The 24,751-nt window shown below is 38.7% G+C and overlaps 2 protein-coding genes across 3 annotated transcripts; both read left to right on the forward strand.

Annotated features, from left to right (window-relative positions):
- The first annotated feature begins 1,135 nt into the window (after nucleotides 1–1,135).
- Nucleotides 1,136–8,523, forward strand: LOC110920637 (altered inheritance of mitochondria protein 32). Its single transcript, XM_022164813.2, has 5 exons — nucleotides 1,136–1,601; nucleotides 1,681–1,766; nucleotides 2,924–3,223; nucleotides 3,313–3,396; nucleotides 7,990–8,523. Exons 1-5 carry the CDS (start codon nucleotides 1,254–1,256, stop codon nucleotides 8,354–8,356), a joined length of 1,185 nt encoding a protein of 394 aa, XP_022020505.1. The 5' UTR covers nucleotides 1,136–1,253; the 3' UTR covers nucleotides 8,357–8,523.
- A 951-nt stretch (nucleotides 8,524–9,474) lies between these two features.
- On the forward strand, nucleotides 9,475–12,602 carry LOC110921371 (putative glucose-6-phosphate 1-epimerase). 2 transcript variants are annotated; one of them, XM_022165691.2, is made up of 8 exons: nucleotides 9,475–9,937; nucleotides 10,572–10,646; nucleotides 11,255–11,311; nucleotides 11,391–11,548; nucleotides 11,626–11,757; nucleotides 11,849–11,951; nucleotides 12,040–12,139; nucleotides 12,222–12,602. In XM_022165691.2, the coding sequence occupies exons 1-8, from the start codon at nucleotides 9,860–9,862 to the stop codon at nucleotides 12,437–12,439; spliced, it is 921 nt and encodes a 306-aa protein (XP_022021383.1). In that variant the 5' UTR covers nucleotides 9,475–9,859; the 3' UTR covers nucleotides 12,440–12,602. The 2 variants fall into 2 exon arrangements, with proteins under 2 accessions (XP_022021383.1, XP_022021384.1); XM_022165692.2 differs by lacking the exon at nucleotides 9,475–9,937 and having other exon boundaries at nucleotides 10,575–10,686.
- Nucleotides 12,603–24,751: the final 12,149 nt, after the last annotated feature.

Genomic DNA, 24,751 nt, shown 5'->3' on the forward strand with positions numbered 1-24,751 from the left:
CATTTATCGCCTATGAGCCAAAAAATGTTTCACCGTTGCCATTTTAGTCCACTGGGTTAACTTCATTCATTTTTTCTTTTTAACGAGAAAGGCAATTCGATCATTTTATATGACCAAATTGCTCTTATAGTTAACAAAATTACATATAAAATAACCGAATTGCCCTTTTGTTAACATAAAAAATAGACTTAACTTTCATTTTGCGCCCTGTGATTTGGTCATTTTAATGGTTTTGCGCCAATAGTTTAAAAATAGCCATTTTCCTCTCTGATTTTTCTAACTTATCGTCATTTTGCTCTCCGCCTCTAACTCTATCCAAAAAATCCATTAACTAGAAGGGTATTTTGGTAATTTTATAGATAAAAGCAAGGGCATGTAAGTCTTTTCACCTAAATAAACCTATAACTTGTTTATTTACAAGTATATAAGTAATTTTTTCTGATCCCATCTTTTGAACCACTCTTTCTACCGGCCGTCAACATCTACAACCATCCACCTGCAACTACCACCTGCTGACCACGACTTTTCACTAAACGTTTAATTGAGTTAGAGCCAGGTAGTAATTACTGAAGTACCCTACTTTTAATTGAACGTTTTAACTGAGTTAGAGCTAGAGAGGAAACTGGCGACAAACTCGAAAGATCAGGGAGGAAAATGGCTATTTTTAAACTATTGGAGCAAAACCGTTAAAATGACCAAACCACAGAGAGCAAAACGAAAGTTACCCTTAAAAAATATATGAAGTTAATATAGTTGACTAAAATGGCAATGATGAAACCTTTTTGGACTAACAAATGAAAAGTGACTCAAACCTCCACCATAAGGCTGGACGGTATGGAGGTTGGTCCTCTACCGTCGCGGTCCGGCGCCCTTCCTCCCTCCATTTCGCCCCTCTCCGTCTTCTTCTTGCCGTTCAGGACGTTCCATATGAGGACAAAACCTCCTCACACACACGTATATACATACATACAATATATACATATATTTTAGGATCATCCCTATTTCCTTACATCCATTCTTTTTGCCCCATCCTACGTGGTGCTTGCGAACCATCTTCTAATATATAGATTTTTTCCCTAATATATAGATTTTTTCCGTAAAACATCCAACTGTCTATCCGAAAATTAAACCAGCGCGTGCCTCCAAAACAACACTCTTCTTCAACATCCAAAAACACAAGGTGTAAGTTACTCCACCGGCAGCTCTCATCGATAACAACCAAATGCCTTACTATTATTACTCCTAAACCGCAAATGCCAACAAACCCTAGAACATTTCCCGCCATTCAATCTGCTATCTTCTCCTATCTCTCTGTCTCCTCTCGCTTTCATTCCACCTCTATCAGTAGTATGGCCGCCGTACCGGAGAACGGAACCGTTGACGCTCCGACGCTCAATGACAATGTCAAGATCGGATTCCAACGCCCGGAGATGTACTCCGAGAAACTTTCCGGCACCTCTATTGCATACGACCGTCATGTAATCCTTTGTTATAAGACTCATGAGCTCTGGCCGTCGCGAGTTGAATCGTCTGACGCTCATCCGCTGCCGAAGGTTCTCGCCGGAGCTCTGAAAGCTCGGAAGAACGACATTCCTGTAAAGGTTAGGTTACTTTTGTTATGCGTATGTGTGTTTCTTTTTTTTAGATGCGAGATTTGTGAATTTAATCTGGATTTTGTAGACTTTGTTGACGATATGCGAGGGACGTGAAGGTACGGAGTTATCGGATGGAGATGTGTTGCTTTTTCCTGAAATGATTAAGTACAGGTAATGTTATAATGCCCTAGGGTTTTGATTTTGTATTTTTGTTAGTTAGTTAGTTATATACCGTTGGTTATGAGTTATGACCTAATTGTTAGGTTTATGCCTATGAGCTTTTGGTTTTTGTTGATATAAATAGGATTTAGCATTGAGACATGTTTAGGTGTATCTGTTTTTAGGCTTTCTGCTATGTATTTTTTCCCTTCTACGTCTGTGGCTGCTGATAAGAATGACTTCTTAGTTTTTTCTTTTACAAGCTTGTATCTGTTATGACATTCATGTGGCAAACCAGCTGCACGGGGCTCCCACGGGTCCCGGAGGTCAACTTGGACCTGATGACGCATCCTACCGTGCATTTCTGCAAGAGGCTGATTATTATCTCACACATGATGTTCATGTGTAAGATGATAATCACCGATTTTCATTTGCAAATTGCTGTTAGTTGTGTTTGTAAACCGTACGTGATCCTGTTATAATTCGGGTGTTCATGATATGATGATATGTTTAGGTCTATAATTGGTATGCAATAATCCAAAAGCTGTGTTGCTATGTCTCAATCAGACAAGTGGATATGGTTGTGCACTATGTGGGCATTGGATCTAATAATTCCAAAATAAGGATCATGGTAAATTGGTAATCCTAAAAGAGTATGCCAAATTTTAACAATATATTTTGTCTCATGAAACTGCAACACATGACTTCCTATATAATTTTGAAGGAAGTGTTTGACTATTTTGTAGTTTGAAAAAAAAATGATTGACTTTTTTCCTAATATACAGAAGTACTCTTTGGTGAACCCATTCAATTATTAGTCATGGTTTCCATGGACAAAACAGAAAGAAGTTTATGTGACATCCTAAAAGGAAACTTATTATATTTGTGGGACAGAGTATGTTAAAGAAACATGAAAGACGCTTATGGGTCATCCAAAAGAAGTTTGGCCCAAAACTATAAAGTGATATGATATATAAAAACAAACACTAACAAACAGTTTCTCCAAGCTATAAAAAGAGAGAGAAAAGTACCAGTTGGATTATTATGTGATATATACCACATATTGTTAGAAAGCAAACACGTATGACTTGTGATATTAAAATATTATGACTATTCTATAATTTTGAAGCGATTTAGTAGTTTACTTACTGAAGTTTCTGTGATTGAAGAGGATTGAAAGAATCGGACATTAATACCTTTGTGGACGAAGTGGTTGTGAATAGAAAACTATGGTCTGCAGGAGTTCAGGAGACAATGACGGGTTCACACGTATTTGTATGTTCACATAGTAGTCGAGATAAAAGGTGTGGATTTTGTGGGCCAATTCTAATAAAAAAGTTCAAAGAGGAGGCTGAATTGAGGGGATTGGATAACGTGTCTGTGACAGCTTGTTCACATGTTGGTGGCCACAAGTATGCAGGGAACTTGATAATTTATAGCGTTCAAGATAAAAAAGTTTGTGGTCATTGGTAAGATAATTTGTTTGTTATACTCATTTAAAGTTTTTTTAATTCGTTTTCGTTCATGTTTAATTAGTGGTAAAATTCGTGTGCTTCAGGTACGGTTATGTTACCCCGAGTGACGTGCCTGAATTGCTTGATAATCACATTGTAAAGGGTGAAATCATTGATAGGATTTGGAGGTAAAATTTTACTGCATTTGTTTTTTCATTTAGCAAGTTATTGTTCATTTGTTTGTAGATTTTAGTGTGATCTATCCTATGCAGTTGATATCGGTGATATATAATATCGGTTATCGGCCTCCATGTAAAATATCGGTACCGATACTATGAGCGATATCGACCGATATATCACCGATATTCCCGATATCAGTACCTTTCTTCATAGTTCTACCATTCATCTTTCTTCTTATTGTTGCTATTATTGTTTTAAGTCTTAATTGTTAATTGTTAGTGTTAAATGTAGTCTTAATCAGTTCCTACTTGCTACAATTGTAAGTGTTTTGTGATAGGAATCATGTTCTAGTTTCTAGTCTAAATGTCATTTGTCTATTCTAGGAGGGGGGTAAGTGCAAATAATATAGTATAAGTATGAGTCATTAGTTACTTGGGGAAGGGGATAAGAAAAATGCGTAAGTTGTTAGGCTCTGTTTACAGAGAGAGGGCGTAGCCCTGGGAACTCTTCGGAGTTTGTTATCGAGTCTGTAAGATCCGATTGGATTATCTTCTTCGTATCAATTTCAATTCCAAATTATATTGCCATTAATCAGAATCGGATCTTATCATTGGTCCGACCTGCCTCACCTCTGCTTTCCTTTAATTTCAATTTCCAGATCTGTGTTCACTTTGAGATCTCAGATCCAATTCGCTTTCCGCTTTTCTTCTCGGTTCTATATCTGCTTTTATTTCTGGCTTCTACTTCCAAATTCCTCTATCTGTTCTGTTTCTTCAATTTCCGATTCAATCATGGTGAATCAAACTTCTCGTTTGGATACTCACGATCAACAGATTCAACAGCTTCAATCTGATGTAGCTGAAATTAAAGCAACGTTGCAGGTTTTGAAAGCGGATCAGGAGGAACAGAGATAATTCCAAAAGTTTTTTCTGCATTGGATAAAACAACAGGATTCGAGTGCGGTGGTGGATTCTACATGTGCGGATGTCCGATCTTCACTTCCGTCTTCACAATTGGCTGTCGTGGACTCGATATTTGCCACATCATCCGTTCGTCACGGCAAATCTGTAGCTCCGGTCACTTCAATTACATCGTCAGATCTGGACGGCCGTGTAAAGGATCGTTCCTCAGAGAAATCAATAATGCATAGTGAAGTTAGGGCCATGTCGGAGGATTTTAAGTGGGTGTTGGGCTCAGATACTGTATTGGGCCGGTACTCTTCAGATCTGGGCTCGTTTTGTGGGACCATTTCTCCAGCAACTTTGTTTCCGTCTTCAACCTTACATTCGGAGCCCGTTACCACCAAACAGACAGCGGTACATTCAGCTCGGGATTTCATTGTTGGTTCGAGAGTTGCTACGATTTCAACTAGTCCTTTCTCTGGTTCTCGATTGTTGATTTCCCTGTTTTGGTTATGCGCTGATTACATTGGACGCCCAGATGTTGCTCAGTGGTCCGCGGGCCTTGGTAATTTCAACATTCGACTAGCCGACTTACCGCCTATGTTGTTTGATTTGGACCCTGATCCAGAACCACCTAACCGCTATACTATGTTGTCAAAGACGCAAGGCGCAGGCGAGGCGCATCGGCCTCGCCTGGAGCCTAGGCGCAAGGCGCAAAAAAAGCGTGGGCTTTTTTAAGAAAAGCGCACATAGAGAAAAAAAATATAAAAAATATGTTATGCTTTGAAAATAAATAAGGTTCCACATATAAATTTAAAAAAAACTATTATATATGCCATTTAAGATCATGTAGCTAATAGTTAGTAGCAAAACTTTAGGACTTATATGTTGTAAGTTTTGGGTGTGTGAATAAAAGTCTCAAAAGGTGGTAAATACTTTGTCCCACGTTGGTGTGGGAACAAAGTGAGTGGTTGTTTATAAGGTAAAGCCTTTCCTGCGCCTCAACAACGTTAATGATCATTTGTGCTGTTTTACCTTTTTTCCTGTGCCTCAACAACGGCTTTTTTGCGCCTAGGCGCGCGCTTTTTGCGCCTCAGCACCATTTTTTCAAAAAAATCCCATTTTTGCGCCTAGGCTACCACCAGGCGCTATAGGTGCGCCTCGCTGCGCCCGGGCGCGCGCTTTTTGCGCTTTTGACAACGTAGCCGTTATACGCCTTCGATTTCAGCTCCTGTTCGGGTTCCTTCAAGTCAACTATGGGTGGTGCACGGGCAGTGTCGGCCTCCCGAAGACTCAACTTCGGAGATCTCAGTTTGAATTTGGAGCTCGTAACTGATTCCAGTCTTGAGGACAAGACTGTTTTGAGGGGGGGAGTAATGATAGGAATCATGTTATAGTTTCTAGTCTAAATGTCATTTGTCTATTCTAGGAGGGGGGGTAAGTGCAAATAATATAGTATAAGTATGAGTCATTAGTTACTTGGGGAAGGGGATAAGAAAAAGGCGCAAGTTGTTAGGCTCTGTTTACAGAGAGAGGGCGTAGCCCTGGGAACTCTTCGGAGTTTGTTATCGAGTCTGTAAGATCGGATTGGATCATCTTCTTCGTATCAATTTCAATTCCAAATTATTGCCATTGATCAGAATCGGATCTTATCATTTTGCAAGTTGCAAAAAGTTAATTTGTTAATGGTAGGAGAGTATATTGAATTGTTAGTGTTAAATTGCTATATACGTAAATTCTGCATTATATTAAAATTACTGATATCCCACCGTGATAACCTACCTATTTCTCAAATATCGGTACTTGACCGATACCCGATATTTTACCACATTCACTGCTTAGGATATATCTGGGAAATTGACTAGAAAGTAAATGTGTGAAAGGTGTTGAAAGTTGCCCAAAGTGTATTTTTATGCATAAAACCTGTTAAATCATTTTAATAAAAAAATTGATATTATTGTAATGATACAAATCTGGGAACGAGGGCGCCAAGTATACAAAAGGTTACAGTTAGAGGTGGCAATCTTGACCCAAAGGCTTTCAAATGGGTTAGTTTGGGTTGCTTTTAAAATTATATGGGTTAGTTTGGGTAAGATATTTTAACTAAACGGGTCACAACGGGTCAATTGAAATTCCATCTTGTTATTTTCGGGTCAAAGCGGGTCGACAACTTTAAAGAAATGGGTCGATGTGGGTTAGCACCTTAAAGAAACGGGTCAGATTTCGGATCAGAATGGGCTTTGGGCCGGCACAAGTATCCACACAAGACGGGTTACGGCACGAAATAGGTTTCGGATCGAAACGGTTTCAGTTCAAATTGAGTTTCGGACCGAGACGGGTTTTGGCACGCAGCAGGTTTTGGATCGGAACGGGTCCGTTCGGATCGGGTTCGGGCCGACACGGGTTTCCGCACGGGACGGGTTTCGGATCACAACGGGTTTTAGGCCGACATGAGTTTTCGGCGGAATGCTGTCTTCGGATTCTACGTCGGTTGATAAGGATTTAACTTCTCCGGTGGCGAAGACTGCCGTGAATAGCGGCAGTGAGAGTGGACGGAGGAATTGGTTGCGTGAGTACGTGGTTCGTTTATCAGTTTCTCTGTCTTCACGTTTGCTATCGTTTGGAGGTTCTGGAAGGTTCTTCACTGGAAGTAGTTGCCGGAGTGAGACGGTTGTTGATGATTATGAAGCAACTCATGGTAGAATTGGGGAAGAGATCAGTGAGTATTTCCGGTGGCTTACAGGGGTATAAGTGTAAATTGGTGGTAATATCTTTTACAGTCTTTTATGGAGATGGTATGTTTTGGAATATCCACTTTCGAAAGTCGTTTTGCGTGTGTGGATTTTGCAAAATATAAATCTATATTTTGTTTTTAGTATGGAAAGTGTTATATTTTTATATATATAGTATATACAAGTTTTAACGCATGAGGTGCATGGTGTAGCACGAGGTTATTGAGTAATGATTCGTTATGTGGAATTTGGAAGATATTGTATTTTGAACATTAGTGTTCGACTAACCAAATCTATTCATTTTTCTAACTTAGATGTGAAAGAAAGCAATTTTTAACCAACCCGACCCGACCCGACCCGAAACCCGTTCCGACCCGGACCCGTTTCGACCTGAGCCCGTTCCGACCCGAACCCGTTTCGACCCGAACCAAAACAACCCTTTTTTGTAATTGACCCGTCTTGACCCGAACCGACCCATGACCCGACCCGAACCGACCCGTTTGCCAGGTCTAGTTACAGTAAAGCCAGTATAATTTTAAGATGCTACCCAAGTATCAATATGGATTATATGGTTTCATTATGGTCATAAAGGCCAAAACCTTGCTTGATGAGAGTATAACACAAATGCCCTCAAAAATGCAAAATGACATAAATATACCTGATGAGATGTTAACATGTTAAACAAACTATTGTTTGTGTCACTTTATTTAGAACTTAGAAGTAAGGGCAGTTTTGTTTTTTTTACGGTTTTTTAGCAATTTAGCTGTTGAAGTAGCATAACAAATTGATACTTGGGTGACCAGAAATGCTGTTTAGAAATGTGGGGTGGACTTAATGTAACCTTTAATACTGGATAACTGTATAAATAATCTTAGAAAAAAATTACTCGTACAAACATACCAGTTTTGACCGGGTTACCCAACCCGCCCATATTGCCAAAAGTTACAGTCAGTTGAATCCATTGCAGGGGCCAAATGGGAGTTCCTGTGGTCAAGAAAGCTGAAAAAGCAATTGAACAGTCCCTTCCAAACGGAAATGACGTAAAAGTCTCTGAAGCGGACCACCACGCAAGCAGCACCATAGAAGAGAAAGATAGAGAGAAAGAGAAAGAGAGAGAAAACAATGGAGGGTGTTGTCAAGGTGCTAATGGGTTCTCATGTTGCAGAGACGAAACACCTGAAACCGAAACAGAAAAAGAAGTAAATAAAGTACTCGGTGCATTTAACACGTTGAGAAAAAAATGGGAAAAACATGATGTTGTTACAGTCGCTGCTGTCGTTGGTGCCGTGGTAACAGTTGCTGTGGCCTATAGCTTTTATAGAAGGTTAAGATGAAATGTGGTTTCCAGTCTCTGTTTGATTTGTTTATATATATGATTGATTACAAGGGTAAAACAAACTTTAAAGCAACTTATTGTTGGAAGAATGTACCAACTACCACATGCCATGTATTTTCTGTTGTGTATAAATTATTCAATATACTTTTACCAATTATTATGATATTGTCTTAATGCACCTGCCTAAGTTCATTTGCGTGTCCCAAACTACACACACGCGAGCAATGTGTAACTATTGAAATTACATATGATATTGTTTGAAGTGAACTCGAACCTTCATGATGCATGCTCGAACTTGCATTGAGAAGATTTGAGCTTCATTCGAGAGTTCAAACAATTTGAAATGTTCATTAGAAACTATGTTTAGTTAAGGAAGCTTGATTGACCTCCATTACAAATTGATAGTTGTTCAACTTGGAGGAGTTCGGGTAACTCAATAAAAGTTTCCCAGTCTCTAGTCCGTCGTTGTTACATATTATTCAGTTTTTGGAATCTTCGATAAGAGTTGGAGTCAAATTCTTATAAGCTAGTTCTTGACTTGTGATATAATTTGAGTTTACTTTTGGTACTTGATAAATTTGACTATTCTTATAAATTAATTCTCGACTAATGATGTATTTCTGAGTTTATATGGAAATGATAAATCTGACAACGCCAATAATAATCGTTCATGTTTGATAAGAATTTCAAGTCGAGCTTGAGTACATAGATAAAAACTGTCGTTTTGCAACCCTATATGTAGCAAGGCTTATGGGACCCTATCGCGTGGGAACACCGCCCCACCTCATGCGGTGTCTAGTGACGTTTTTTTTTTGCGTGCTTAGCATATCGAAGACGAAAAAGAAAATCTTTTATCGTAGAGTTTGGGTGCGGGATTCATGCTAATGTGGCAGCGGCGCCACACGTTGATGCACTTTCACCCCACCCTATAAAAATCCTGCCAAATGGCAAATTAAATGATGACATGGAAGGAGCACGCGTAGTGCACAAGCAGAAATTGAAGTTTGACTAGACCCGACCCTAACCGAGTTGATAACAACCGTAGATCTGGTCCAGTGTGCATCTCCTCCACTGGTTTATTACTAAAAAACAAAAAATAAAAATACAAACCGCACTGGCTTTTGGCGTAGTTGGTGGGCTGTAAGCTGTTCTCCAAACACGAAGCTGATCGACTCTTAATTGTAATTTTATTTAATCAAATAAAATTAAGCGTAAGATTGTAATTAACTGTTATCGATAATGACATCTTTTGTTTCCATATTTGTTTTATTCCATTTTTTAGCATCAAACTTTCATATTTTATCAAATCAATAGATGAAATCATGACATACGCGGTGTTAGATACATAACTTGTATCTATATATACCTCATTTCCTCATTCCATGTTTTGAAATTCCTCATTTTCGTCATAATATTATTATTATTCCGTTCGTATTCCGTTGTATTCCTCGTTTTCTGTGCAGGTTTGTTTGTTTGTTGCTGATACTGTGATCGATCTCACATGGCGGTTAATATCATCAACGACGGAGATCGATCGCCTCGAATTCTGTTACGTGAGCCTACCGGATCAACGACGGAGGTTCGTTGTTGTTTCCTGATTCGATAATTCATTATTTTTCCATTTGTTTGTTTATTGTTAGTTAGTTTATGGCGTGATTTCATATGCTCAGTTGTTTGTTACGTTATTTCACAACTTTTGTTGTAAACCACAATCGAAATACTCGTTTGAGATGTTTTTTTGTTGATCTGTTGTTGAACAAGAACAATGAAATTTGCAGTTCGGTTGCATCGCATTGTTGTTTTGAGAATTTGAGTTGTGGTTTTGGTTAGGTGAACGATCATTGGAATTGTGAAACTTCAGTTGATGATCTGCAACTGTTGGCGAAGTTATCGAATCTGCAAATATCGGATGATCTATGAAATTAATACAGTTTTGTAGTTTCTACTGAATATATAGATCTAGTATATGTGTATAATTTGCAATGGAAATGTGTGTTTATGAGAAATGTTTAACTTGAAATTATAGGGCATTGAGTATAATAATGAAAGGTGGATGCCTTTACTTTGTATATACTTCTTTAGATGTTATATACCGGTTTTATACTCCACTGTAGAATAAGTGTTTGCAAAGCATCATCATAGTTTGTTTTTTAGGTGAAACTGGAAGGAAGGGAGTCTATTGGTTAATGATTTGGATTTTTTTATTGGTTTAGGTGCTCTTGTATGGGGGTCAGGTTGTGTCGTGGAAGAACCAACGGCGAGAAGAGCTGCTTTTCATGAGCAGTAAGGTGAATTATTTATGTAGCTTAATTTCAAGACAGTTGAATGGTATACTTGTTTAGTACTCTTGTCATGTGTTTCGTTCATATCATTTATTGCGAATTCTTTACGTAGCTTAATTTCAAGACAGTGGAATGGCATACTTCTTACTCTTGTCATATGTTTTGTTCATTCATTCATTTGTATCTTTACTTCCGCCTCATCAAATAAATAAGACTCGCTATCACATGTTCATGTAATTAAGGATATGGTAAACCACTCAACAAATGGATGCTAGCTATTGAACACCCCTACAAAATTCTGTAGTGAGTTGAGATCCGTGAATTAATGGTTGAGATCATATTTTAAACAGTTACATGTTTAAGAAAATGGAGGACACATTTAGGATGCACTTTTGAGGTTAATATTCAAATGATCTAATTATGTGCAAGAAACTGCAAGTAAACTGGCTACTGCATATTAAGTGTTCTCTTCGAGGTGTATTACAGCACACGTTTATCCTACACAAATCATTGGAAAAATACTCGTGTTTTTTTTTGGGTTGGTTTTCTTCTGTCGTTCTTTTTCTAAATTTTCAACATTGTGTTATGATCATGAGAGAATGCTCTGTTTGCAGGCTGTCACGAAACCACCAAAACCAATAAGAGGCGGCATACCCATTTGCTTTCCTCAGGTTTGCATTTAACCAGACATTATACCATTTTTAACCATCTAGAACATCTAGTTCTTAACTTTAATTCACATATACATAGGTTGCAAATTTCGGTACACTGGAGCAGCATGGATTTGCAAGGAACAGGTTGTGGTCATTAGATGAAGATCCTTCACCTTTGCCTCCAGCTAACAATCAATCAATGGTAGATCTCGTACTGAAATCAACCGAAGAAGATCTGCATACATGGCCATATAGGTACGTTACGTAATTTATTTGAAATAATTAATTATAATTGGGATGCTAATACTTGTTTGCACATGGATTTCTTTTAGATTTGAGTTGCGGCTTCGTGTTTGTGTTGGTGCCGACAAGCTCACGATGATCCCTCGTGTGAGAAACGTTGACAACAAGGCGTTTTCATTTACTATTGCACTGCGTAATTATTTTTCTGTATCAGATGTCAGGTTTGACTAATTCAACTTAATAGCTATGCTAGAAGATGTTTTATCTTGTTATTCTTTTCAAATAGGTTTCTTAACGCAACTTAATTTGCAGTGAAGTACGTGTTGAGGGCTTGGAGACACTTGACTATTTTGACAATTTGTTAAAAAGAGAAAGGTACACAGAGCAGGCAGATGCCATTACCTTTGACGGTGAGGTAAGATCTTTTGCGTTTATACAAATGGGTCGGTTTGACTTATGTTAAATCTTTCACGGGTCAAACAGTTTGCATTTTCTAATTTTAGATTGATCGAGTGTACTTGAGCACACCTACTAAGATTGCTGTAATTGACCATGAGAGAAAGCGAACGATTGTGCTACGTAAAGAAGGCATGGTGGATGCAGGTAAACTTTAATTCAGCATAAAAAGATAACCGATTTTCGTCCTATTTATATTTATAATGATACATATACGTTGCATATACAGTTGTGTGGAATCCTTGGGACAAAAAGGCAAAGGCGATAGTGGATTTGGGTGATGAAGACTACAAAAGCATGCTATGCTTGGATGCTGCATCAATCGAAAATGCGATAACCTTAAAACCGTGTGAAGAATGGAAAGGTCGTCAAGAACTTTCTATTGTGTCCTCTAGTTATTTCAGCGGTCAGCTGGATCCGCAAAAGGTTCTTAATGGCTTACGCTAATTTCATCTTCAAATGGATTTGGTGTTAGTTAGAGGAAGATTATATGTTTATTTTTCTGGTTAATATACATGGGATGAATGTTGCATTTTTTCAGCAGCTGTTTCATTAGATCATCATATTATTGATTGTTCTTGTGCAATATGTTCATGATTTTTACCTCAAATGTTTTAATTTATATATTGTTCATAATCTACCTAACATTAGTCTTAGCAACACCTACATCAGAAGTTGTGGCCTTGTGGTGGTCTCTGGTTCTGGACTCCTGTGATGCTTTATGGTCCGGTTGCCATGAGATAACCATTAATCGTGCCACTAGGTTAGACCTCACGATTAATATTAAGCTTCGTCAGTTCGACGTGAGTAAATAGGGGTTCTCTAGAGAGCATAGGATAAAATAATGACTGCCAATGCTTGAAAAATGAACTTATTGAATGATGTCATAATTAGAATGATATAAACTAACGTTGTAATTAACTCATTAGAAGGTTAGAGCAAATTACAAATCATGGGTTGGTAGACGGGCAACAAGCTGCGCCGCCACCCCCTTTTGAATTGCAAATCCTACTCGGCTAAACACATAACTATGGCCTACAGACACTGTCGCATGTGCAAGTGCTGCCTTTTGAACCCGCTTCAAGAAACCGGACGCCACAGGGGCCAGACAACCAAAGGTATCGAACGCGAAAGGAAGGAAGGCATGTTGATTATCTATGCAGGCCTGCTCGTGCTTGGATATTTTCCCCGCCTCAGCCTTCTGCGTCGCTTGCCCTGAAACAAAACCACTGCCCCTGAAACCGGCAAGAGGCGACACCCCCGTGAGATCAATGCAAGCATGCTTACCCCCGGACCATCCAAAAACCAGCACATCGGCTGGTCGAAGGGAAGACCTCCCCTCCTTCGGGTCCGTTAGGAAATTAACCGGAGCCTCTTTTTTAGCAGCGATACCAGCTCGCTTGAGAACGTCAAACAACACATCTCTAACCAGATCGTGTCTGTACTTGAAGCCAGGAAGCTCTTTGCAGTGAAGGGCATGTTCCCCGAAGCTATCAAGACACACCTTCCGACAAACAGGGCACGGTTCATCCTCAGGGTACAATGGTATCATCAATCGATATTTGAGGACAGACCGATATTCTACTGCCGACATACATTGCCCCAAGCCCTCGATCGGGATAACAGTAAGGAAATCTTGAGCGTGGGGGGCTCGTAAACAATCAAAAACAGCTTTTTGCCGAGGGGATAACCCGAAAACACCATTGATTTCCTTCACGGTTTTACCATAAAAAGCACTCGCCAAAATAGTTTGAGGTTCACGGGGGGCGGTGCTTTTATTAGCAAAACCGCCAAGGTCAACATCAGGAAGAACGGCTTGTAAACCATCCAACGCAGCCCTAAAGTCCGAATCCAAATCACCCATATAACAAGCTCGCAGAATATGATCTTGAAGTTCCAAAGATTGCACTCTGGAGGCCACGAAGGCAAAAGACGAGACATCCCCCGCCGATAGTAATCCAAGCCCACCCTCTTTGATTGGCAAGGAAGCCAATCGCCATTGCAAGTCCCCAAAGAACGGTCCCCCGCCAACCACAATATCATCAATGGCTTGCCGAAGTCCTTCATCAAACAAAGTAACAGCCGCTCCAACATAAGATGGTTGGCATGTGCGGAGACCAAAGATAAGCTTGGCAACTCCCATGCACGAACGCAGTAAAAGGAGTTCACATTGTGGGTTCTTAAGTTGTGGGAGTACCCTCATGAGATCGACAGCCCGGGAGGCCCTCTTAACAGCCAGGTCACTGATGAAGTCCCGATCACGGCTGACAGCACCCCCCAATAACTTGACTCCCAGCTTAGGCCTCCCAATATCCTCTGGGAACAACCCCGCAGCAAACTTCTCCCCATTGCATGATGGCCAGAACAATTCAGTCTTCCGAACATTTAGTTGGAGCCCCAAAGAAGGGCCTTCCCTTGAGATAACTTCTAAAGCCTTAGCCACTTCACGAACAGGACCAATAATCGTACCATCATCAAGGTACCAAGCATGAAAAAGCAGGCGACACTGCTCTTGGACCCGGGTAATGAGGGGGTGTAAAGCCAGAGCAAACAGTAAAGGTCCTAGCGGATCCCCCTGCTGAACCCCGGTGGTAGACCAAATGCAGTTATCCCCTACGTAAAGCCTAGCAGGTTGACCATACAAAAAATTCACCCATGGGGATAAGGAAGGGCAAACTCGATGCACCTCCTTTAACATTGCCGACCTGTCCACCAGGTTAAACGCATTAGAAAAGTCAATGGTCAGCATGACCAACGATCCATCTGCATGATAGCAATCAAGAAACCTATTTGCACTATGGAGAACCGCTTCTGCCCCATTGGGGATTCCAACCCCAAATTGGAAGTCCCTCAAGTAGTTAACCATATCTTCCCTAAGACGGCGCATTGCCACCTTAGAGACAAGCCGTCTCCAAATAGCCCCAACTGCGATCGGCCGTACCCCATTGTCCGGCTTAAGAAGAGGGGTTAGAGGGGCCGAGGCAACAAATTCTGCCAGAGAAGCCGGACACCGTCCAGCCAGCCAAAGATTAACCACCCCCATGATAGCTTGAAGAACCCCACCTGCAACAACAGATCCTTCTCCGCACAGAGCATCAAGAAGATGCTGAGCCCGTAACCCGTCTCTACCACACGAGGTCCCTTTCGGAAATGATTTAATACCCCCTAAGACATCCTCCACATCTACCACCAACGATTGATCAGCGAACAATGGGCCTGGCAACAAGGGAGGAGGCAAAACAGGATGTTTATCAAGCAAAGCCTGCATGGTAGCGCCATTACAGGGGGCTACCCCAGAAGAAGAGAGAACTTTCACAGCAGCCGTGAAATGTCCATCTGCCACTTTTCGGAGACACTGCTTAACATTTACACTGGTCTCCGACCGGGCAGCACCACCTAAACCCTTGTCAGAAGCAGGAGAGGGGCTCCCTTGATCAGCGAACAAATCTCTAATAAGGTCACAACAACCAGCTCCACCCCCCCATACCGAGAGCGCACGCTGGATGGCAGAACACTGCAAAGATTTACGATTCCCCGATTTACGCTCCTGCCTACACGAAGGTCTAAAAACCTTGAGCGTGCAGCGAGGTAGCACCATTAACTTAACCCAAGCTTCAATTGACTTTTAAGAAAATATAAAAGAATTAAAAGAATTATACTATAGTTAAGTTGGACATGTGTGTTTTTGTTATCTTTTAAGCCAACTAATTGACTAGACGACTAGTCTTGTGATATACACACATATAATGATAGTGAATACACTACAACTCTACAAGTATTTGTGATTTAACAATGCATATAGTGTATTCAAGTCATATAATTATATACATAACTAATAAAAAAATACGTATTTAATTAGACAAAATAGATCACTTGCTACAACTGTGAATTTCCACAAAATTAAAATGGTGGACCAAATTTAGCATCTAAAAAATCTATCAACCTGGACAATATGCAAGGATTTGAACCCACACTACTTTTAAAGGGAATAATCACCGATGTTACTAGACTACCAGGCCATTGAGGATGGATTACTTGGTACAAGCTATGATAAACTAATGGTCTTAGAGTTTAAATCACATGACTAAAATATTTAATTTTACTTGCATTACATAACTTTTGAAATTGGTGGGAGTAGTTGGAACTTCTCTAAGCCTTCTACTATTGACCCAGCCCAAAATTTTGGACACATTCAACAAAACCTTTTTTTTTTCTTCTCAAATTCATATTTAATTATATATCAACTTTCCAAAACATAAATGTCAAACTTGTTGATTGCAATATATCAATTAAAACATGCGGAGGATGATGTCAAAAACACACACGCACAAACACACATACATATATACTAACTAAGAAATTTATTTATTTGTAGTTCATATAACCAAATTAATTAACAAAAATACATTCATTACAAAAGTGGGGTGTACAAGTTCCATATGCAAGTTGCTTGTTAGAATGCCAAACAAAAACTCGCAATAACATGGTCTTCTATAGCCTTGAGTAAATTACTTTTTGAGTCTCTGTATTTTAGTGGTTTTAACCACTTAGAATACAAAATCAAAAAGTTTAATATTTTGAGTCCCTAACCACTCATTTTATAACATTTTGAGTCCAACTTTAATTAACACTTGTACTTTTGATTTTGGACTCAAGTGGTTAAAACCACTAAAACAAAGAACTCAAAACGTTATAAAATGAACGGTTAGGGACTCAATGTGTTAAACTTTTTGATTTTAGAATCAAGTGGTTAAAACTACTAAAACACAGAGACTCAAAAAGTAATTTACTTTTTTCCTTTTAAAATGTCTGGATTCTTATTCCCAGTTTCTATTCAAAAAAATAATTATAGTCAGTAACTCCTATAAACCATAAATTATAGCCAGTTCTTTTTATCAATTAAGGAGCTCAAATTCAAATTACACCAGAAGCCCAATTTCGTAATAACTCATAATTATATAAAATTTTCCCTTAAAACTGAAGGCCCGATACAAATGGTGGCCTAAAGCATTGGCTTTATTATAATTGCCCAAGAGCCGGCCTTGTAGCCTTCTTATCATGATTCAATGCGGGTTTGCTACATAAAACCATACATCATACACGCTTAATGAACCACTAAGTGAATACAAGGATTGTTAAATACCGAAAACATTATTATATATATACAATTCACGTCGTCCTTAACTACAGTACCGGTTTCTACGTATACCTAACCTGCATCTGCCGGTTTAGGCCACGTGATCACAGAACCCCATGTTAACCGTGCAACACCGACCCAGTGGATTTAGTATCAACTTGATATAGTTTCTTATATGAATCGGTTTTACCGTTTAGGAGGCTATAGATAGACGATAAAGAACAGAGAGAGACAGAACCGGCTATGAAATCCGGCAACCCTAGCGGAGTTGCGGTCGCGCTGCGGCTGCGACGCCCCTTCCGGTGCGTCCTTCACCTTGAATCCCTAATCCGAAGGTGAGGATCCCGTTACTTAGTGGTGACGGTTTCGACTGATAAGCGTCGGTGGTACGGATTTCGAAGGAATCCGACCAAGAGTGTGGCTAGAGTTCCGCCCAGTTCCGACGGTTTGGACTGATAAGCGTCGGTGGTACGGATTTCGATGAAAGGAGATGAAGACGACGAAGATGATGGTGTTTCGGAGACCCAGCCGCCGTCACCGGCGAGTGTGGCTAGAGTACGTTCCGCCCAGTTCCCGCGAAGAAATCTTGAAAGTGTGGTAAAACCACCGTCACATTCTTGAAAAAAGAAAAGTGGATTTGTGTGTATAATTATATATTATAACCAGGTTGTTTTATAAAACCATTCAACTCAAACGGTTTTAAGAACATTGATAATTATAATATTTTTACTATATAAAAGCAAATGATATTTACAAGTTTTAAAGTAGCAAAGTGTAACTTAATATTCTTTTTTCATTTTCTGTGTATGTCTTTAAAAATATATAAAACATCAATCAAAATAATAATATACTAATATTAATTCAATATTTTCCAAAAAACGATTATTAGCATGCATTCATTCTTTCTATGTAAATTATTTCATTTTGTGTTTGCAAAATAAATAGAATCAACTATTTGTAGCTTGTGTACATTCATGATAAACTACAATATTAGCTGCATTTGCTCTAAAGGCTCATTGCCAATTTATTTCAGGGGTGTTTCCTATACGTTTATATATTGAATGTTTAAATGTAACGTATACACACAAAAAATGCATTCATACATAAAGGGTTAGCCTTGAATTCTTAAATTAGGGTTATTGGATTTTATCACTTACAACTATTGAGTATTGGCCGCTGACATTCTCAACTATCACTTTGACTCTCATCACTCCCAACTTAACACCTGTCACCGCATTTCACACCCTCAAATTTTTGACATGAAACACTAAGTAGGTTACATATTCATTTCTAACTTTTAGTAATTTACAACTGTCACCCTCTAAACTTTTTTACTTAATAACCTGGCACCCCATTTTGTTTAAATTACTTTTACGGCTTTACACCGCAACGTGCGACAAATTATTATACTTTTTTGAGTAAATTCCGTTTTGCTCCATGTGGTTTGGTCACTTTAACGGTTTTGCCCCAAACCTTTAAAAATAACCATTTTATTCCCTGATGTTTTGGTTTTGTTGCCAGTTTGCTCCCTGCGGGGAGCGAAATGGAAAAACAAACAATTTGAATGGAGTTAGAGGCAGGGAGCAAACTGGCAAAAAAACCGAAACATCAGGGAGTAGTAAAATGGCTATTTTTAAAGGTTTGGAGCAAAACTGTTAAAGTGACCAAACCACAGGGAGCAAAACAGAAGTTTACTCTACTTTTTTTTTTTTTGCTATGCTCAACGACGTTAATGCCAAAATTACTTTTACGAATTTACGCCGTAATGTCTAAGACATACTCTTTTTTTCTATGTTTACTCACGTTAATGTCACTAATGTATCGTGTGTGACAAAGGTAAAAACGCGTCACGTCACACGCGGACACCACATGTTAATGTCATCATCGTATCGCATGTACAAAGTCACAAACGTGACGCCGCCGCAACGCGACATTTTAAAAAAGGTCCTTATTGAGCTTATCAAAATTTTGATTATACAATTTTACAATATTAATAATAAATCACCTAACCATGTAATGTCTCTTTTAAAGTTAGATGTTAGAGCACACGCATACATAACAAATGGTACACAATCCACGTGTTTTAAATTTCCAAAAATAATTTAAAATTTACATTAGTATGTGAAATAGTTTTACATAGATGAAATAATATTATTACTTAGAATGTGAGACGACTATGTTTACAGAAATACATAATCAAATATCTACCAAAACTCATATCGAGATATTGTATAGAAAGTAATATACCTTTTTTTTTTCTCAAAATACAACACATAATCAAATATCTACCAAAACTCAAATCTTTACATTGTAACTTCTAAATCCAACATTTTCAGGTAAAAGCAATGTTTTGTAAACCGGTTTTTAAATCATATCGGCATGAGTTAAAAAATGGTTTAACCGGTAGAATCGGATTATACCGGATGATTCAACCGAGTGAACTAGTTAACCCTAAAATTTCATAGAGATACATACATACATGAATTATATTGGCAAACTCACCAGTTTTTTTTTTTTTTTTTTTTTTTTTTTTTTTCACACTTGACATAAATTATAATATAACTATTATCATGTCCTCTTTCTCTTTCAGGTTTCAAAATACAATTTCTCACGAACATTGCTTTACCCATATAGACATACATATGGAGGGAGAGAGATACATACATCAAGTTGCTTCAAGTCTATCACTTTTTGACCCGCTTATGGATCTATTTCCACTCAAATTATTTTATTGAAATAAGTAAAACTATTGACGAAGATGGATTCGGAAGCATGATGAAGATGGAGCGATGAACCGATGAATATGGAGCTGAATCTTGTAGATGAAGTGATGAAACGAAAGTGATGATTGTTTTGAATGTTGATTGATGGTACTATATGTATGTGATGGAACTCCGGAATACTAAAAACCCAAACTAAAATAACCATAGGCCGGTTACGGTATTACGGTTTAAACCGGTATACCGGATTTTACCGCCGTTTCACTTATTTACTTATTTACCAGGGTGTTTCGTACCAAATTTGCAGCCGCCACCAGTAATACCGGTATTTACCGGTTTTTAAACATTGGGTAAAAGTCATTTTAAACACGTATAGTTAGTTATGGTTTGAACATTTTGGCTCAAAAGTAAGTCAAATTTCATATTTCTAACCATTTGACCGATTTTGTCACTTTTAACTTCTAACCAAAGCATACTATTGCAACCATCAAATTAATTTCAATTCATTGGATCCTATTTCAATATAAACACGCAACTCACAGACCAATATATATCTAAGAGCATTCACATCCAATCCACTAAAAATATACATACATTTCACTAAAAAACAACTCCTATATCAATATATTTCCACTAAAAACAACGGCAAATTGGAAATAAATAATCCCAACTCACTGTTATTGGCCAATAATAATCCCAACTAATTTAATCACCAATAATAATCCGAACTATTCACTTTTGTTTGTAAAATACTCCCACATTAAAAAAACACTCACTAGGTTAAAATATTGCTGGTGTGGCTTAACATGTGTGGACTGACGTGGCTGGTTAATATCTTACCTGTATATAAAATGATTATCAACCTCATTTGCGCACACAATCGCACTCTCCTTCAAAACCCTAATTCTACAAATTGGGCAAATTCAGTCGATTGTGTGTGCAAATGAGGCTGATAATCATTTTATACACAGGTAAGATGTTAACAAGCCACGTCAGTCCACACATGTTAAGCCACATCAGCAATATTTTAACCTAGTTAGTGTTTTTTTTAACGTGGGAGTATTTTACAAACAAAAGTGAATAGTTCGGATTATTATTGGTGATTAAATTAGTTGGGATTATTATTGGCCAATAACAGTGAGTTGGGATTATTTATTTCCAATTTGCCAAAAACAAATACTTTTTCTCTCTCCTTTTCAATATATATTACATTTTTCTCTCTCTTTCACTCACAACCACTTTCAATATATATTAAAAAATTATAGTGGGTGAACAGTGTCCCCTCAAATATACAGATGAACAGTAATATTTTCTCTCTCCTCCACTTACAACCACTTTTTATACTCTTTACATTTTAAAAACCCCACACACTACATATGATGGACTGGATGGGAATGCTCTAATAAGTTCCAAGGCAAATATGTCTAGTCCTTGTTACTACTATTGTTACAAGCCAGGGCTTAACACACTTTACATAAACACTCATTTGGAAAACCGACATATGGTTGTTACGGGTCCGAGCTTAACACACTTGCATGATTATTTTTACAGCTATTTCATGAGCCCTAAGACACAGTGTCGGATGCAAGATGTTTTTCCAAGAGGTTTTTTTTGGTAGATTCTCACTATTTTTTCCAAACTGAGGAGGTTCCCGGGAACCAGTGGCGGAATCAGAAATTTTTTCATGGGGGTGCGGAATACTTTTAAAGATTTTAGGCCCCTAGGTTTATACAAAAGTCGGTTCATATCGGTTCGTATCGAATCAGGTCATGTAAAACAAAAGAACATCAAGCTAAAATTTATATAATCATCAAAAACACGTCAAACGTCATTACAAACATATTTAAAACGTCACCCTACGAGTTTTCATTTTTTGAAATCTATCCAAAACATCATCTAGAGCTACTTTCCTATGTAAGTCTTTTTCTATATAACATATACAACTATCACTTAAATTCTCATCGCCAATCTGATTACGAAAGTCGGTCTTCACGTTCTTCATTTTCGAAAAATATCTTTCAACGGTTGCGGTTGCAACGGGTAATACGAGAACAAACTTCAATAAACGATACATCAATGTAAATGATAAGTGAATATTTGTTGAAACCATTAACCTTACAAGACTTGACAAACCATCCAAGTTGGCGAATTGTTTATCTTTTTTCACAAAATCAATATAATTTTCGAGTTGAACCGGTAGCCTTCATTTTTCGGCTTCATCGAAATCATACGGATACTTCTCAGCTAGTTTAAGTATATTTGGAATGTCAAACACACTAAAATTATCACACGTACTCAAACAACTCATACAAACAAGTAGTTCTGATGCTGTTTTCGTGAGTTTGGTGGCCGGAATATACTATTCTCCGGCGAAATCAGAAGCTGTCGCGCCTGATGAAGACCTGCTGTGCGTAGTTGTTGGTGTCGTGGGTCTGGGATCACAAAACAAAGAGCGGAACAAGAGAAGGGGGAAGGGCGGTGAGTTGCGTTATTATATTTTAGTTCAAATTAGATTATTAGATAGGGCTGGGCTTGGGTTATGGAGTGTTTATTGAGCTAAAGGCAGAGAGAAAGGTAATTGGGTTAAGTGAAAGTTAATTAGGTTGTATTTTAAAAAAAATCAGTGTTTACATAAAAAGAAAATTTATAAGTTCATAAGACTTTTTTCCTAAGGGGGCGGTCAAAAATTTCTAAGGGGTGCGGACGAAAATTTTCAAGGGGTACGGTCGAGATTTTACCGGGAATTTAGCACTAATTTTTTTTCAAGGGATACACCCACCCACTTTAAGCAATAGGTGAGTCCGCCCCCAAAACCCCTTGCATCCACCCTGCTAAGACATATGAGATGTGCTCCACTACCTTTAAGATCAGCATATGCACTCTTTCATGCATTTCATACGAGCTATTTCACTTGATAAGGATTCACCGTAGTGTTCATTCCATCTATCACATAAATCGTTTATGATCCATATTGGTAACAATTTTTATTATTTTCATTTATTTATTTACAACATGAAATGTCAATTTCTACAAATGATTTCATCAATAACATGTCATATGCCCTTTTCAACTTAATAAACGACTTGCACAAGTTACATGTATTTCACCAATTTGAGCTTATACATCTTTTGGTTACTTATCAACAAACTTTAGATCCTTCTTTCACCAACCCAACATATTAATCTTTTGGTTACTTAACAACAATCTATCTATATTTCATCACTAAGCATGTCTACCTTAGTCACATTCAATAGCTAGTGATTTTATGTTTCATCACTAAGCTTATTTAGGTCTATGGTCACTATTAGAATATTTTTAGAATATGTGTATTTATGGTATACCCTTCTGTCAAAATGTAATGATTGTAAATTGATTAAATTGCCAAAGTTATGTAGGCAATCACAATTATATATAGTCACATCGTTGTAACAGAAAAGACACGGAGAATTCTATTATCTCACATGGTATCATTGACCATCTTCTCTCCTTGAGAATTCGATCCTTTTCTGCCCTACTTTTTTCTTTCACAAAACCAACCCTCTATTCATCTCTTCTTCTCAATTTCAATACCATGGACCCCAAAATTCACCCCGCAATCACCGTTTCGAACATCAAGACCTTTATCTTGATAACAGTCAAAATGGAAACAAGCCAATACGCATCTTGGGCAGAATTGTTCAAGATTCATTGCCGGGATTATCAAGTTCTGATCACTTATCCCCTCGGAAAGAACCTGCCCCTAAATTGCTGCACCGAAAGAAAACGATAAAGACAAAGAAATACCCGCAACCGATCCGACCAAGGATGAGATCTGGGATCGCCTTGATGCCATAGCCCTCCAATGGATTTATGGAACCAACTCTAACGATCTCTTAAGCGCCATCATCCATCCCGACTCAAACGCACACTAAGCATGGACCGTGCTCAAAAGCATTTTCCATGACAATCAAACGACCCGTGCGGTTCTTTTGCAGAAAAAGTTTGCTAACGACAAACTGGATTCTTTCCCTTCCATGGCGGCGTATTGTCAAGAAGTAAAAATGTTGGCAGATCAGCTTGATAATGCAGGTGCCCCCGTCCAGAAAAATAGCTTGGTTATCCAGTTATTATCCGGCCTCAATGAAGCGTATGGTGGAATCGCTACCATTCTCCACAATACTAAACCGCCTCCTACCTTCTATGAGGCATGGTCCCAACTTTGCCTCGAAGAAACTACTCGCGCCCATCGTGTCTCCCATGACACAGCCCTACATACCACCGATCAACAAACTTCTCAAACTCCTACTCCGTCAAATACCTCTCGTGGTGGTCGAGGTCGCGGCCGCGGCCAAGGTCGTGGCAGAAATTCTACACAACAAATCTGGCCAAACTCACAATCCTCATACCAAACCCCACACTCTCCTTCCTACCCTCAAAATAGTCTACCAAGCTACTGGACTACACCATCTTCAGGCCCAAATCAGCGAGTAACAACTTGGGCCGCACAACAACCTTACCCTTGGGCCGCACCACCCTGCCCATAACCTACCGCCCCATCCTCTCGGTCCATATACAACAACAACAACTTGGACTCCTCGGTCTAGGACCCCTGCAAGCTTATGCCACCGCAGAATCCAGAATTACATACACACCAACTGAACTGGACCAAGCATTGAACACTTTATCCGTTCATCCGCAGGCCCAAAATTGGTACATGGACACCGGGGCAACAGGTCTTCCGACATACGACCACCTTCGCGTATTGGATGACTTTGTTATCCTCTCCTTCCATCCCCTACAATCCACAAGCTAGCTAACCGATCTGCACCATGTGTATTTCTTGGTTACCCATCTTCACACAACGGATACAAATGCTACAACTTGAACTCAAATCAAGTCGTCATCTCACGAGACGTCATCATT

Source organism: Helianthus annuus, chromosome 17 (assembly GCF_002127325.2).
Source record: "Helianthus annuus cultivar XRQ/B chromosome 17, HanXRQr2.0-SUNRISE, whole genome shotgun sequence".
Taxonomy (NCBI): Eukaryota; Viridiplantae; Streptophyta; class Magnoliopsida; order Asterales; family Asteraceae; genus Helianthus; species Helianthus annuus.

Bases quoted from the DNA above. Each gene is read 5' to 3' on its own strand.
- LOC110920637 (XM_022164813.2), top strand. From the start codon at position 1,254: ATGCCAACAAACCCTAGAACATTTCCCGCCATTCAATCTGCTATCTTC. The intron at 1,602-1,680 runs GTTAGGTTACTT...TGGATTTTGTAG, and splicing joins AGAACGACATTCCTGTAAAG to ACTTTGTTGACGATATGCGA. The intron at 1,767-2,923 runs GTAATGTTATAA...CTGTGATTGAAG, and splicing joins CCTGAAATGATTAAGTACAG to AGGATTGAAAGAATCGGACA.
- LOC110921371 (XM_022165691.2), top strand. From the start codon at position 9,860: ATGGCGGTTAATATCATCAACGACGGAGATCGATCGCCTCGAATTCTG. The intron at 10,647-11,254 runs GTGAATTATTTA...CTCTGTTTGCAG, and splicing joins TGCTTTTCATGAGCAGTAAG to GCTGTCACGAAACCACCAAA. The intron at 11,549-11,625 runs GTACGTTACGTA...GATTTCTTTTAG, and splicing joins CTGCATACATGGCCATATAG to ATTTGAGTTGCGGCTTCGTG.